At 36.5% G+C, this 16,603-nt stretch overlaps 1 protein-coding gene across 6 annotated transcripts in view; it reads left to right on the top strand.

The window, feature by feature from the left end:
• Positions 1 to 16,603, top strand: part of CHD7 (chromodomain helicase DNA binding protein 7) — a 132,450-nt gene that overhangs the window by 85,142 nt on the left and 30,705 nt on the right. For all 6 annotated transcript variants that reach the window (XM_063169233.1, XM_063169261.1, XM_063169270.1 and 3 more), the window contains 8 exons: positions 1,261 to 1,398; positions 2,473 to 2,538; positions 7,394 to 7,449; positions 8,847 to 8,961; positions 10,308 to 10,391; positions 11,354 to 11,491; positions 11,588 to 11,709; positions 12,147 to 12,390. In XM_063169233.1, the coding sequence (XP_063025303.1) occupies positions 1,261 to 1,398; positions 2,473 to 2,538; positions 7,394 to 7,449; positions 8,847 to 8,961; positions 10,308 to 10,391; positions 11,354 to 11,491; positions 11,588 to 11,709; positions 12,147 to 12,390 (963 nt within the window). The remainder of the gene's footprint in view (positions 1 to 1,260; positions 1,399 to 2,472; positions 2,539 to 7,393; positions 7,450 to 8,846; positions 8,962 to 10,307; positions 10,392 to 11,353; positions 11,492 to 11,587; positions 11,710 to 12,146; positions 12,391 to 16,603) is intronic.

The following is a 16,603-nucleotide window of genomic DNA, read 5'->3' on the forward strand; positions in this document are numbered from 1 at the left end:
TTGTTTAAAAGGGTGATGTAAGCTTAACCTTTGCTCAAAATTTTCATTTTCAGTTAAATAAATAATTTCTATTTTTGAGAAGTGCACCAAGAATTTATGCTTTAAAAAGAATGATTAGTTATCTAAAAGTATGTATTTGACTTTGTCTATGAATATTGAGAGACTCAGGTCTGTAAGTCTGTTAAGCAAGCTACATAAGTATTTGCATGTATCAGTGAAGATGTGCAGTGGCTGAGAAAGATGTATAAATAAGTAGTGTTAAGTATATAAATATGTAGTGTATCAAGTCATTAAGATTTTTTTTTTAACATTTGATAGTCAACATAATTTTAATGTATACATTACTCCATTAAGATATTTGAAGCTCAGTTGACAGTTTTCTTCAGCAACATATCCTTACAGCTTTTCAAGTATATAACTTGATGCAGACTATCTGGGAAGTTGAATTTTATTGTTGTAAAAACAATGCCCAACACTGAACATCAAGTTGCAGATTCTGTCAAATGCATGTTTCTGTATTTTACAGGTTGTTTTGTGCAATATTGCTAAAGCTTTATCTCATCCTTGTGGTGAGGGTATGGGAGCACAGAAATCATGTTTTCAATTTGGGGTGGTTCAAGTTTTCCATTCTCCTCTGTTAGTTTGGGGTCTTTTCCCATGCTGTGCTACAGGATGCTTTTCTGAACAGTGCTGGGTCAGTGAAGTGAGGAAATCGTATTTCATTGTTTCCCCTACAAGATAATCCCTGTACACTGGGTGGATGGGGAGAGGAAGAAAGTGTGTTGTCACTGCTTAGCAACACAGTGGGCCATGCTGTGGAAAGGTGGTGTTTGGCTCCTGCATTGGCCATCTGTCAAAATTTGTTACAGATGTGAATGGAGAGGTGTAGCTTCTTGGGTTTTAATTGCTTTCTGAGATAGGCTTCCTAATTTTTTAAGGTTGTTTTAGTAATGTTAAAAAAAGTGAAAAAATGCCCTCCCACTTTCCAACTTGGAACAAGCATAAAGTCAATTTTATTTGTGGTTGATTTTTTGTTTCATTTTAGGTTTCTGTTGTTTTTTGCTTACAGAATTTAAAAACAGCTAACAGGCAGGAGTTCAGAATGGTAGTGTCCTGAGTCCACTCTTTCTGCCAGGGTGTTTAGAAATTATAGCATTTCCTGCACAGTAATGTATTTGAGACACACAGAGAAGTTTTCTTGGTTATTCTGCTTCTCATCAACTTTGTTTCTCATGAAAAATATGAATGCTTTCTGTTCAGAAACGGCGCTCCAGCAGGCAGGTGAAGAGGAAGCGTTATACTGAAGACCTGGAGTTCAAGATTTCAGATGAGGAGGCTGATGATGCTGATGCTGCTGGAAGAGACTCTCCTTCAAATACTTCTCAGTCAGAGCAACAGGTCAGATATGAATAGGGTGGAAAGGTGGCCATAACTGCAGCATTCAGAGATCAAATATGGGCCCTTTTCCTGAATGGTATTCATATGTGATTGATAGAATGTGCCATAAGGCATTGGTTTTTACATTCTTAAAGAATATATCAACTCATGGCTTTGTTTGCAAGCTGATGATATACAGCTTGAAAATTCAAGCTAAGTTCTTTGAAATTAGTGGTCCCTAGCTAAAGGAAACCAAAACTGTACTGCTAGAAATCTAGAATGTACTTCTGTGAATTCAGTGGTCTGGCTTCTGTGACTTTAATAAACCACTCAAGCTTGTCCCCTGCTGCTAGGCACCATAAGAACTCCTTTATGAAATTACTGCCTTGTAGTACCCAGCAGGGTACACTTTATTCTCTGTGCAATGTAAATGATGGATAAAATAGTTTGAATAAGATGAGGGGTAATACTGTAGGAATGACTGTTGTAACAGTCTCATTGTTTTGTAGTGCTTTTTCAAAGAACTACTTCATTTAACTGATGACCTATTGGAGAATATATCCATGTTCTTTGGTATTTCATTTGGCAATTTGTTAAGCCTTGTGAAATATTGTATGTGATCTCCATTGTTAATTGTGTCTTATCAGAAGGACAGTTGGGATGGTTTGCCTCCCGTTGCAGTAGTGAATTAATGTAATAGAGAATTGCAGGCAGTTTTGAGAGCGATCGTGTCAACACCTGCACTGCCAGCTAGAGCTTCTGAGCATCATCTGCTGTTTAGACTGTATGGTGCTGAAAGCATTTTAGGACAGGGGAACTGCTCATGTTGTTATATCTGTTTATCTGTGCACATCAGCCTTCTTAACTGAGGGAGCTGGAGTTGCACTAGGTCTTAAAAATGGGCTTAAACAAGTATCCTTCAGTCATTTATTATGGTATAAAATCCCTTTGAATCCTCAAAGTTCTCATGCTAGGGGGAAAATGTCCTCTTGGTATTAAGCTTTTGTTACAAAAATTATTTTAAAGTTTTTCTAACAAATGAAGCCTTTAACAAAGATGCACTCCTGTAACTCTTGTATGCTGTTTATGATGTAGGAATCTGCTGATGCTGAAGGTCCTATTGTGGAGAAAATCATGAGTAGCCGTTTAGTCAAGAAAAAGGTAAAACATTTTCCTTCCCCTCATACTTTAAATAGGCTAAGCATATTTCTTCTGAAGCCCTTACTCAGTTCTTAAAATGCCTTGGATATTCCCAATTAAAAAACTGTTCTGTTGAACAGAGGAGGTTCCCTGAAAGTGTATTCAGATGGTATGCAGCATGTTTTTCAGTAGACATACACAAAACAGATTGTTTAATCTTTTACTTGTGTCTTGCTTTTTTTGGTTAAAAATTTGAGTTTTGCAAATATACATGCTTGAATGAAATCTGTGGTGCTCTTCACTTCAGAGTGATATTCCATAGGAGTTTGAGGAATGAGAGAACTAAAAAACCCTTGCCCATAATTTTTGCATCTTTTGATGGCAGTTGTGCTTAGCTGCTGAAAAAATTTACATGTGAGCAAGTATGATGCATACACAGGTGATGAATATTTTCCTTGTCACTATGCTGAGATGGTGAAAGAAACACTCAAGTTCAGTGTGGCTCCCTTATAATTCTGCCCTGCCTCCTAGTTAAGTTCTGATTTTGCTTACAGATTTTTCTAATCTGCTTCTCAACTTGATTGGCCTTCGCACTTCCAAAGTATTAGACCTCTGAGAAGGAAGTAGAAAAGAACTTATTCCAAAATGGGCATGATTATATTTATAGACTCTTTTGTGGAGCTAATTCTCTGACTTTTGTACTACAGTTGGACAGAAAACTGTCTGACTTAGACTGATACAGCATCATGTTGATCTTTGCTAACCAGCAATTCATCTTTACCTCAATGTTAATTTTCAAATTGGAGAAAGGAAATTTGCCTTTATTAATGGATTTCTTTTTCAATGTTCTGGTAGTTTGGGGTTTGGGTTTTTGTTTGGTTTTCTTGGGCAAGGTGGGGTGTGTGTGTTCAATTTTATTACTACTGTCCTAACATAATTAACAATTTTGTAAACCTACATTCATTTAATGTCACAAGTTCCCGTGATTCAATCTGTCCTGTTTATGCATCTTCCAGCATAAGCTTCTAAGGCTTTTTGGAGTGTTTTTTCTCTTCTTTTTTTTTAAGTCTAGAGCTGTATTTTGTGTTTCAAATCATAGGCTTATTTTTCAGATAAACTTCAGGCAATATAAAGTGAGTATTTACTTGTCCTGATGGTCTGCTAGGCAGGAGAGGAGGATGTGGTCCTTTCATAAATGTCTTTACAGGGGAAGCTGTTTTTCACCAATTATTCTTCCCTTCTTCCTCTCCCCTGCAAACAAAGGTGTGATTACTCATGGGGAGTGTGTATTTTGCTGCAGTTTGTGGGAAGTAGTTGGTCTGCTGCCTACATGTCTTTGATTGCAAGCTCTGCTGGAGGCAAGCTCTATTTTGAGCTTTTTCTTTAATGTTTTTTATGGATTGTATTTGCAGGTTTGAGGGGTGTCTCTTCTTTCCTTGCTCTTCTCCAAATTTCAAAAAAAAAAATGGATTTCAGGATGTTAATATTTAACATCTGAAGTATCCAACTGTGCTTTTATTAAAGGTCTTTTACACTCTTACTAACGTCATCAAAACCCTGGTTGTTAGATTACTAATCAAAGTAAAATTGCTGCGATCAGGACCAGTGCATAAAATAAACACGAGGAGAGGCTTCACTAGGAAACCTTTCAGTGGATTAGGTTGTAACAAAGATGTTGCATTCAAGTAAAGGACATTAGATAATGAGTACCCTTTTGGAGCAGTATTCTTATCATAAAATCATGCTGGTTTTCTGAGAAATAGCCTTAGTCTAGCTCTGGAGTTACCAGATAGGATGTAGCACTCTACTTGCAGCCATTTTTGAAACGTACAGAGCAAAAGGTAGAGCTGAGTTCCTGTTTGAAGTCAAAAAGATGGCGTTTTTCACAGTTGTTCCTAATGTGGAATGTTGAATTCCCTTGAATACTCTTTCTTCTTGCAGAAAGCATGAAGTGTGTGTATCACTCTCTTTCCAAACCTGATGAGTTTGGATGTTGAGATTTTTCATTCAGTCCCCTTTGAATTCCTGCTTCTTAACTTTGAAAATGAATAACTAGAACTGATTATGCTATCCAGGAGAAATAGCACATATTTTGGAAATACAGGGAGTTTGTAGAACCCTGTACTTGCATGTTAAACATGTGAATGTCTCTTTTTGCCTACTAATACATGTGAGAATTAGAACTATTTGAAATGCATATGATACCTATATCTCTTCCTCAAATCAGTTTACAATTTTGGGCTGTGTATCAATTGAGGTGGTTGGGTTTTGTGTGTTGCTTTGCATCTGTTATTAATGAGCTCTATCTGCTGTTTTTCTGGTAGTTGATAGTAGTGGTGGTTTGGGGTATTTCATGGTTTGTTTTTTTCTTAGGTTTTGTTGGTTGGTTGGGCTTTTTTGCTTTTTTTCCCTTTTTTTTGTCTCTACACCTGAGTGGCTTATGCAACTAATTTTTGCCTTAGCATTGTTCCTCTATCACCTCTGTGGCAATGGCATGCAAGATTATGTGCTTTTAAGTATTTGCTTGAATGAAGGGGTCATTTGTTTCTTCAGTTATCTGCAGAGACTGTGAATCAGATCCTGGCCACACTTGGAAATGATAATTTGAAGTGTCCTGCATTCCCCAAGTCTGCCATGTGTTATTTTAGGATGTCTCTGTAATCAGTTTGGGGAGAATTTTGCATAAATGCTCTATCTCACCTTTTTGCCTGGTTAATATATGTGTACAGGTAGTGAGGAGTGCACAGTGACATCAGAGGTATAAGCTGCTGTCTCATACACCCTAAAGTACTGTCAACCTCTGCTTGGGTGCTGACAGTTGTAATTTGATTAAATTTTTGGAGGCGGGCATAAGGGCTGAATGGCAGGCTAACATTTTAAAAATATTTTTTCTTTTTGCTTAGGAGAATCTTTGATGCACTCTCATGGAACATCTAATAACATAGACCAGTTAACATTACCTATTAGACAATACAAAATTGTGCTTTACTTGTGAGAATTACAGAATTTATCAAGATGTGCATTGTAAATTGTTATTATTAAGTTGGCAGCTGACAGAAAATATGTTTGACTGAAATGCTGCTGAGGGGAGTGAAGTTGGTTAATATGAAACCTCTATATAAAGGTGTTTAATGATGTTGTCATTGTAATACTGATGGATCTCAAAGGATTCTGGTTTAAGAGTAATCAAAGAGACTTGGCTGTAATACATTGTAGATAATAAAAGAAGTTAATGTCTTAAAATTAGGGTTGACTTCTTAAAGACTAATTTTGCCTCAGGGCAATGAATAGGTTCCAGTAATGTGGTCTCCAGCTTCTTTTTTCAATGCAGTTTTGATCTCTAAATATTAATATCATCTTGAGAAAGGGTCTTCTGAATTTTTTGTTTTAAAAAGAATCTTGATGGTTCTCAGATTTCTTTCCTTTGCCAATGTCTTTGTGAGTGTCAGAGAATTTCTCCCTTGTGTTTGGGTTTAGAGGATGATTTGGAGAGCTTATCTACTTTAATGGAAGGTTCAAAATCAAGAGGTAGCACCGGGAATCTTCTTCTATTTCTTTAGGGAGAAATAGTCAGAATCTGGTATTGTTTCTCTCTCTAGGAAGGAATACAAACAGACTGTACTGGAATGATGTAAATGCTAAACTGAAACTCCCTTGCTACTCAGGAAGTAAAGGAATCCTGTGTGGATCAGGGACTGGGAATGCATGAACTTCATTGTGCTAGAACACAGTTTAATGCAGCTGCTACTGTAGTTCTTTAATTGCACTGCTGTGGAGGTGAAACCTAGCCACCAACTAAAAATGACAGTTCAAGTTTGAGTATTCCCTCTTGTGTGTGTGTGTTTGTATGTATTTTAAATATATGTAGAAAAATACAAAGGTTGTTGATTTATGCAGCAGTCAACAGTTTTGCCTGTTTAATGCTGCATACACAATATTTATTACAGATGATGTTGTCCCTGATGAAATGTTTGAACCAGAGAATGCTGCTCTGTTTAAAATTTTCCTAAAGTTCATTAGTAAAAACAAACAGTTAATGTTGTGACATAATCTGAATTCTAAATGTGTGCCTGGTGCACTGTCCTTAGTTTGTCCTGTGGCTGGGTTAAGGAGCAATTCAACAAAGTATTACATGCCATATGTTATGCAATACTTTGGCACCAGGGATAAGTTAAGGGTAGCTCAACTCTTAGCGCTGAATGCCCTTGGTTTTGCTGGTTTGTGTCACAACTTTAACCTTGCTTTAAATGTAGTTTTTGGGTGTTAATTTAATTTGGCTGCTCTGTATGTGAGACATCTTGCCTGAGTGAATTTAATTGCACCATTGAGTAAAACTAAAGCCATGAACACTGATGCACTACAATTCTAGCAGAGGTATAAGGTTTAGTTTTATATGGCTTCTTGTTTGGAGTTATTAACTATATGGAGGAATAAACCCCCTTTAAAACTCTTTTTTAAAACATTACAAAACCCACAATGTAAGTTGCCATGAGCCAGCCAAAAATAATACATATGGCATTCAGGAGTGCAGTTGCTAATTGGCTGCTGCCTGAGAAAATGGTACACTTGGCTTCTACTTAACACTGTGGGTTTGGCAGAAAGCCAGATTTGGGGTGAGGTTGTGAATGAAGCTGCATGTGGTTAGGGAGGAGTTCAAGTGATTCATGTCTTGGAAGTTGTAGTAAGCAGTGCAGTATGTACTTGGGTAAGCAGCTGGAGGAAACTCCTCACCCATGTCCGCCCCCACAAACCTTTTCCTACACCTCCACTTGTGTCTCTGTGTGGGGACCATAGTCCATATCTCAGATAGTTTTTAGTTTAATAAGTTGGGCTGTTTAGAGATTTAATTCGTGTTTCAACATTTCTTTTCTTTTAGACGGAGAACGGAGAGGAAGTAGAAGTAGAGGAGTTCTATGTAAAGTACAAAAACTTGTAAGTAAAGTTATGGGTTTGATTGCTGTCCTTAAGTTCATATAACTTCCAAATAGCATTCAAAACTGGTTTTGTAACTGATACAAATTATTATCAAACTTTAAGCCTTTCTATTGTTTAATCCAAAACAGTGACAAATAAACAGGGGAATACCTTGCATTGGTAGTACAGGGTTTGACAGTGTTGTTTTAATTTGTGTTCTCTCCAAAATTAAATCCACAGGTTAAATTGCTCTGCTATTAAATACTTAAAAACTCATTATGCATGCAGGCTCATGAGCACACACCTGTGCTGTTGTAGGTCTAAGTGCAAGTGTAGAGTGTGTGCAAACTACTCAAACATAACCCTTGATGTTGTATCAAAAACAAGATTTATGTTGAACAAAATGTCTAAGATAACAAACAAATGAGATGGCTTTCAGTATTCCAGCAGATCGTTACCCCTCCTTGAAAGGAATGTAATTGTGGTGAGAGCAGCATGTTGTTTCACTTCTGGACTCTAAAACTGCAATGCAATCAGTATTTAAAATAAAACACTTCATAGCTGGATAAGCTCACTTTTCTTGTAGGAAAATAGCACACCTTGTGTATTTTTACCAAATTTTCTGTCTGAGAGACAGAAATCTGCTTTAAGGGTGCTTGTGGCAGCTAACTGCATGTAGTTGACTTCACTTTAAATATGCATCATTTTTGTACCCTTTGCACTATATTGTTGATTGTATAATGTTTAATTTCTTAATTATGCTTTGTTTAGTTTTATTACATAGACATAATTTTTGTGTTAACTGTGCTGTCTTAGCATTAGAGCTTTTGACAGACTAAATTTATGGAGTGGGACAAGTCACTTTGGCAGAGATACTGTTCCTTCTTCTATGTTGTTACTGTGGAACTGCATTTACAAGGGGGTTTTCTTTTCCCTCTGTCAGTCTTGAAAGACTCACAAGTAATTTTGAGTTACAATGCTGTTCTCACAAAAAAATTATATAGGATAGTAGTACTTAAAATATTTGCATCTTTTGATTAACTTATGAAAATCCTACTCTTTGCAAGAATATGATGTTAAATAGTGACTTTAGCATAAGTGTCTTGTATAGTAATTATGTTTTAAATATGTCCAATAAAAATCATCCTAGTTTTGTGCCAAACTAAGTATAGAGGGTATGTATTCAAATTTTGAGTGGGAGTTGTTTCTATTTCCTGACAAGTTTCTCTATTAGTAAGTATAATTACTTTGAGTAAAGATGATTGGTTAATAACCTCTATGTTAAAGAAGACAGTGTCAAGTTTTCCAAGCATAGCACCACGACATGCTGGAAAGATCTAGTTGTACTAGTGGAATAAATCAGGAGTGCAATGGAAGAAGAGTTTTGAGTAAGATTTTTCTGTTTCATCTTCTAGTTCTTACCTTCACTGTCAGTGGGCATCTGTGGAAGAGCTGGACAAAGACAAGAGAATTCAGCAGAAGATTAAGCGGTTTAAGGCAAAACAGGGCCAGAATAAATTCCTTTCTGAAGTACGATTTTTTTGTTTGTTTGTTTCTTTTCAGTGTTTAAGGAATATTCTTAGGAATTCTTGTTCCATATGCAAGCATTACAATTTGGATAACTGATATATCAGTAGCACCTATTCTGGTATAAAGCGTTCTGGATGCAAGTCTTGCAAGTTTATGAAAGTCATCTGTCCTGACTGTATGCTTTTTCCTATAGTTTTGGTTGTTTTTTTTTCCTTGAAGTGAGTGGCTAGTTATTAGCCTTGTAAGCCTGACTGAATCAGTACCATGTCTTTTTTCTCAGGAGCTGATTATGCCAGAAGAAATGCATGCTTTTTTTCTATGTTATGGACTGCTGCTCACTAGGGATTCAAAGCTTTTTATCATCAATTTAATTTCACTTAGAGCCATAAGCAGAAATGTGGCAGGGGTCCTGTCAATAAAAGACCAGATCTGCTGATTTGTGTCTCTGAAAGATTACCTTTTAAAATAATGCTGTCTTTTAAGAAAAAAAATTAGTCTTCATGAGCTACTGTGTTTATTTATTTATATTTATTTTTACTGTATCATTCAAGCTGAAACAAAAAACCTGTTGCAAATTGAAAACTTCCACCTGTTCTAAGTGAAGATAGCTGGAATTGTTTCCATTTTCTCTTTTTAATATATTTCCAAGTGGAACACAAGTTACTGTAAATATTTGGAATTTGTCATTGTTTCAGAAAAAGCTCTTAAAATATACAGTTTTTAGTCCTTTTGGCTGTCTCTTCGATTGAAGTGGATCTTAAAACTTGAAATGCAATGCTTTAGTATGGCAGGGAATCCTATAAGTTGTTTAGGGCATAGGAACGAACCTGACAAATTGTGATTTTTAGAGAAACTGTGTATGCATGCATTGTGTTTTCTCTGCTTTTGAAATAATAATCTTTAAATCTTGCTTGTAAAGCGTTAGACAATTCCTGTAGTTAAAATCATCCAAAGGCACTTAGAGTACAAGGCTCTAATTTCTTTATTGCAAGCTGTAGTTTTCAAGAATGCTAAATGCATTGCATGCCATAAGCCTTTTCGATTGCTCATTAGTGAATTGTAATTTCACACTTCATTTAAAATATTCTTAAACATTCTCTCACAGTAAAAGGTTTCACACAGTAATTAAGAGGCCCAGTTAACAAAGTCTGAGAAGTCTGATTCCCTCACGGGGAATGATCTTGCTGAATTGTAGCATTTCAATTAACATGTTGAAGTTTGCCAAATATAAATTCTGTGTCACCGTGACCCAAAATATTATTGCCTGGTGAAATATATAATCATTTTTCCTCTCAGGAAAGGCTAATAGAGATATCTTTTATATTTTTGCCTCTCTCCTTGAACAGATTGATGATGAGCTTTTTAATCCAGATTATGTGGAAGTTGATCGAATCATGGATTTTTCACGTAGCACAGATGATAATGGAGAGGTAAACAAAACTTTGTTTAGTCCATCTCTAGTCATATTGACATTGTGTTTAGAATTTCTTGTTTAAATTCTATATATTTTTATTATTAATATCTAATATATTAATTAGACTTTAACATTTACAGAAACTACCACAATATATATGTATAAAAAGTAGGAACATGTTTGAGAAAACATTGGCTAATGTAGCAGTTTCTCTTAAATAAAGGAGGTTAAGTGAGAATTCCAAACTTTTTAATGTTACCTTTTTTTAAAAAAAAAAAAGCACACAAAACAACCAACCAAAAGGCAAGAACAATGAAGAAGTTATTTAATATTGTAGATATATTGAAGATACTTAATATTGTGGAAATATGATGTTCATGCATGTAATGCAGAATTTAAATGAAAATTGCAAGAAACAATCTTAGCTAAATGTCATAATGATTTAGACTACCTGTTATAGAAGAAGTCCTGACCTCACTGTTACTTAATTTTTAATGATTTGTTCTGCAAAGAAGATGATTTTTGTCTTCCAGCAGATTCCTTTTTGGTCCTGGGAGAATAGAAAGCTTCACTGGCAGTGTCTGTGTTTCCATGTTGTTCTATCAGTGAATGGTGATGGTTGACTTGTGTGTTATGAAGTTTGATAAATCAGTCGATTTTTAAATATGTAGTAAAGCATAGAATTGTAAGGGCTGAAATGGGAATATTGTTTCGCTTCTAAATTTTAGTCTAACCTTACTGATTTCAAATGTGTTCTGCTCATTTTGCTGGTAAGCCTGCATTCTCCAGGTTCTCATTTTACTTGGTTAGATTGTCAAGGTGTCAGCCTGCCGTTTGCTTATCCTTCTGGCTGAATCAGGCATTCAGGTCTGATCAAACTTTTTGAATTTCATCTAGCCTGCAGATCTCCTGTAAGAAAGGGTACACACTTTTATTCTTTCTGTATTGTGAGATAATGTAATTTTTGTCTTAACCCAGCCTGTCACGCATTATCTGGTGAAGTGGTGTTCGCTTCCTTACGAGGACAGCACTTGGGAGCTCAAGCAAGACATCGACCAAGCCAAGATCGAAGAATTTGAGAAACTGATGTCTAGGGAGCCAGAAACGGAGCGTGTGGTAAGAATTGGCTCTATATAGAGGATTTTATTTGAAAATAGTAAAGTAATGTGGTCTTTTAGAAACCGCTAATGGGATTTGCTGTATTTGAAACAGGAGCGACCTCCTGCCGATGACTGGAAGAAATCGGAGAGTTCCAGGGAGTATAAAAACAATAACAAACTCAGGGAATACCAGTTGGAGGGAGTAAACTGGCTTCTTTTCAATTGGTACAACACGTACGTAAAACATAGCTTACTGCTGAATCCTGCTTTGGAAAAGCTTTTATAGCTTATTTAAAATAGCAGTCTTTTAAAGTAACCTGCTAAAGTGAGATTTTAGAATCATTTGCATGTCTCATTTTTTTGCTGCAGTAGTCATATACAAACTAATTTGGGGTGGAACATGAATATTTCAGATAGATTCTTGTGGCAAGTGCTTTGGTTTCATGCATGTCCCTGCTGCTCCTTCCTCCCCCTTGTGAACTTGAGAGGTAGATAGAAGGGATATATGCATGCTGACTGCCTCACAAATCATAACATTTATTTAAAATGCAAAATGTTATGATGCCTTTTCATTCTAGAAATATCTGGTTTATTCACGTTATTGCCTTACTGATTTTCTATGTTTTAAGTTGGGAATAAATCATTCAACCTGTTTTAATTCTTGTTTTCAGACGAAACTGCATTTTAGCAGATGAAATGGGGTTGGGAAAGACTATCCAGTCCATTACGTTTCTCTATGAGATATATTTGAAAGGAATCCATGGTCCTTTCTTGGTTATTGCACCATTGTCCACAATTCCCAACTGGGAAAGGGAGTTCCGCACCTGGACAGAGTTGAATGTGGTTGTGTATCATGGGAGTCAGGCGAGCCGGCGGACCATTCAGTTGTATGAAATGTATTTCAAAGATCCACAGGTAAAAGCTCTTCGCCTTTCTTTTTCTCTTTTTTTTTGTATATGCTTTACAGTTGTTTATTAGTTTAAGCATCAATTAGTTTTTCAGTACTGGTATGTTAGGTTTCAGTTAGAAATACAGATACATGTTATAAGAATGCTTTTTAATAGTGAGCAGTATCTCTCTGGGAATAAAGGGGCACCATGAAATGGTGCAACTTTTGTTTAGAGTTTCATTCTTTCATGCAAGGTTTTTCTTATTTTGTGTTTCTGAGGGGAGCTGGCAGAAGAGCTTCTTAATGGAGAAACTCCTTTAAGTGGAACTAAGCTTAAAAATCAATCTTTGCCTACCATTCCAGGAAAGACCTGCTTGCAGAAATTAAACTTGTCAATGCCTCTTTATCAAATTTTGTAAGTCAGATATATGTTGAATGTGTGTTACTGCACTTAGATTGAATAGTTGTGAGTGAAGGAAAGCAGAAATTAACTAGGGGTAGAAACAGAAAACAGAAGCTAAGAGGAACAGCAGATCCCTACTCCTAAGTGCATGGCCTTTTCCCAGAGTAAACAGAATTAAGGGAAATAAAATGTGCATACACTGAATGTTATTGCAGAACAATAAAATATGCCTCCTATAAGAGAGAAAAAGGGTAGAAGTTCAACCTGTGGAGTACAATTTTCAACTGAGCTTTAAAAAGTGAGAGTGGTGAATTCATACATTTAGATTTTCTTTAAAGCATTTTATTTTACACCACTGGACATTTTGATTAATAAACTAGAAGGATATAAAATCAATATGGCACACATTAAGTGGATTTAAAACTGGCTAGCTGATATTTCTTGATGTAATTGTTAATGAGAAGTGATTTGCATTTCCAGCATAGTTCTTCAGGGATTGGTTCATGTCCATGAGCTATATAACTTACCAATGACCTGAAAGAAAACATAAAATCATTACTGAGGAAGTTTTCAACTGACACAAAGATGTGGAGAGTGGTAAATGATTAAGACAGTTCATGGATACAGAGTAAGCTGTATTACTTAATAAATTGGATCCAATCTAGCAATAGTCAGAATAGCTAAATGCAGGGCTGTCTGTGGACAAGGCATGAAGATGATTCTTACCATAGGGAGAGCTCAGCTCTGGGAAGGCTGTAAGACAAAAGCAGATCTTTTTTTGTCATGGCACGTGAGCAATTAAACCACTGTGACACCGTGGTTAAAAGGGCTGGTGTAGTACAAGTGCATGGGAGAAAACAAATCTTTAATATAAAGAAGAGAAAAGCCTTCTCCTCTTTGTCAGTGATGTGATCTGTGGTCCAGTTCTGCCTAGTGCTCACTTCATGCCCTCAAAGTGTGTTGAAAAACCAGAGTCTTAGAGCAAAGCTATAAGAGAGATTGAAAGATAGAAAATATGCTTTTACAGGTAAAAAACTGATTAAAAACTGTTTTGAAGGTGATGACTGTGGCACAACTTGACATGCCATTAGGGCAAACAGAAAGAAGTATGTGTTTAAACATATTAGAGAAACGCAAAGTAATTTATATTAGTTAGAAGTTACAGCTGTGTGGTCTAGAAAATGACTGTTTTCTCAGCAATTTATCAGAGAAACTTTTAAATGAAAATCATATCTGTGTTTGTCGATGATTTATTTGAGTAACAGTTGTTTTATTGAGGTCTGGTGTGCCAGAGAAGTTGTGTATGTCCCAGTCCACAGCAGGAGTGCTGGAGCTAGATGATCTTTAAGGTCCCAATCCAGGCCATTCTATTAATTTCTAATATTCTTTATGATAATTCTTACATTTAGCTTTTTACCTAGATGTATAATACACAAATGAAGTGGGATTGAAATCAGTTTTTCTGATTTTAAAATAATGTCTTAGCAGAGATCGATATTTTATATAATTTCAAAATTTGGGTTTGTACAAATACTGTCTCTGCTGAATAGTTTCCTGTGTTAAAAATCATGTTTGTTTGCTATTTGAGTGATGCTTGTTCTCAGCATGTTTTTCCCCATAGCAGTTACTTAGCATGAAGCCTGAAGGAATGTCATCTGAAAAATCCCACTTATTGTGCAAATTCTTAGTTATTTTGGCAATGTTGTTTCATTGATTTAAAGGTAACTAAAGGGATCTACAGCAAGATGCAGCAGAAAGTTTTGTTCCCCCATTGCCATATTCTTAACTCAGTTCTTGCCGTGAGCATGGCAGTCATTTTACCCCATAGTGAGTAATGACAAAGCACTCATGGCACAGAAAAATGAATGAATTTATGCTGGCTTTGCTCCCTGAACTGTCTTAAGAGTTGAATCAGACAATTACTGCATTTAGAGATAAAGGAGAAATGGAAAGAACTCATCCTTTTGGTGGCAGCTAGCTTAGATGTGTCACAAAATCACCTTCTGTGTTTCATTCTTTGTAAGAGTGTCAGCTGTGAAACACATGGTGGAAACCAAAAACAGGGAAAAAATCTCTTCATGTTCTGAAAAAAAGAGTCCCCGTGTAGTGTTCACTCTGTCATTCTCCAAAGTACCATCACTGGGAATAGGATGGGAGACAAAAAGGGAGCAAAAGAAGGCATGATTTAGCAGCATAATTTCTAGTTCCCTTGCCAGACACATCAACCCAGACATCAGGCATCTTTGGCTTTTTAGGTCTTAATATGAAAAGAGGCTTCTCAATCTGAGCTGTTTCTCGAAAAGACAATTGGACATTGAGAGTGTGTGAGTGGCTTTTGAAGGGTAGTAAACAACAGAGAACGTGCAAAAGAAGCACCTACTCCATGTGTAGTAGTGGGATTTTTCAGGGTCAGCCCCAGTTACTAGAGTCAAGTTGTTGTGAAATGCTAAAGAGTAGTCAATAATAAAATAAATTTCTGCAGTGGTGTGACTTCATCTGTAAGGACCTGGTGTTATCAGAGACATTCTGCTGTGAGGTTCGCATAGAGAAGCTTGTTCTGGTGTTCTTGAGCAATATAACTGAAAGCTCTTCCTAGGGGCCCTTCCCTGGTTGGAATATCAAACAAACCATGTGCTTTTTCTGTATTATCCCACCTCTGAGAAGGAGTTCTGCTTTAAGATTACAAAACCTATATGTGCCAAATATGGCTAATGACAGAGACTTGGAAAAGAGCTGACTTGGTTTGTGGTGGAAATTTACTTGGCTCGTGAAAAGGTTACAGCATTTCAGCTTGCTGGCTTTCAAAGCTGCCCACTTAGTGTATCTTCATCTGCTGTTTGTTAAGTAACAGCTTTTTTTGCCCCTAACAAGATAAATATTTCTGGACTATGCCATGAGAAAGCATTGTTGGGCAGGTCGTTACTGTCTCTGAAATGCTCTTGATTTGAGTAGGCAGATTTAATGCTGAGTTCAGGATATCAGGTTTTCAATTATTTCATTGAGTCAGTAGCCAGTTCTGATCCCCATGGTTTGGAGAGGATTATATGCAGGTCATTTATAAAAGGATTCAGTCTTGCACAGGTCTAAGGGAAGAAATGGTCACCTTACTGTAAAATATGTGTTTCTTTTGAAATGTATTCAATATACAACCCATGACAGAGTCCTTTGAAAATGTGGAATAGCTTTGAACTTGTGTAATGCTCATCCTTACAGAGACAGTTTTTCTGCAGAGACCCAGTGACACTGGAGGTACCAAATTACATTTTTCTTTGAACAGCATTGGGAAGAAGCTTAGCATAATGTCAGAAAGATGCTCATTTCACGTTCCTGAATAAAGTTTATTCAGTTTTTTTTTTTTTAAACAGTCTTTATATCAGTGCTGAAAATAAGACTGAACTAATGAACCAGTGAATATGGTGTCAGACATCAAGTTAATTGTCCGGTTGAACTTTGCTTAGCACAGACTTAGAAAAGTATTATGGAATTGTATGCAGATACACATGCCGCAATTAAAAGCTCAGATATTTGCTTCTGCTAAAGCTGTTCACTAGAGTTGTTGTAGATTCCCCATCCCTGGAAGTGTTCAAGGCCAGATGGAACAGAGCTTTAAGCAACCTGGTCTAGTGGAAGGCATCCCTGCTCATGGCAGGGGTGTTAGAACTACATGGCCTTCAAGGTCCCTTCCAATCCAAGCCATTCTATGAACTGTAGGTGTTTTGAATCTCGAGTGTCTACTGGGGAAAAAAAAAAAGATAAACAGTGAGCACAATATTCAAATAGTCATAAAAAGCAAACCTTAATGCACTTTTGTTGTATTTAGATTGTTTGGGAGGACC

The sequence above is a fragment of the Melospiza melodia genome, chromosome 1 (genome assembly GCF_035770615.1).
Source record: "Melospiza melodia melodia isolate bMelMel2 chromosome 1, bMelMel2.pri, whole genome shotgun sequence".
Lineage (NCBI taxonomy): Eukaryota > Metazoa > Chordata > Aves > Passeriformes > Passerellidae > Melospiza > Melospiza melodia.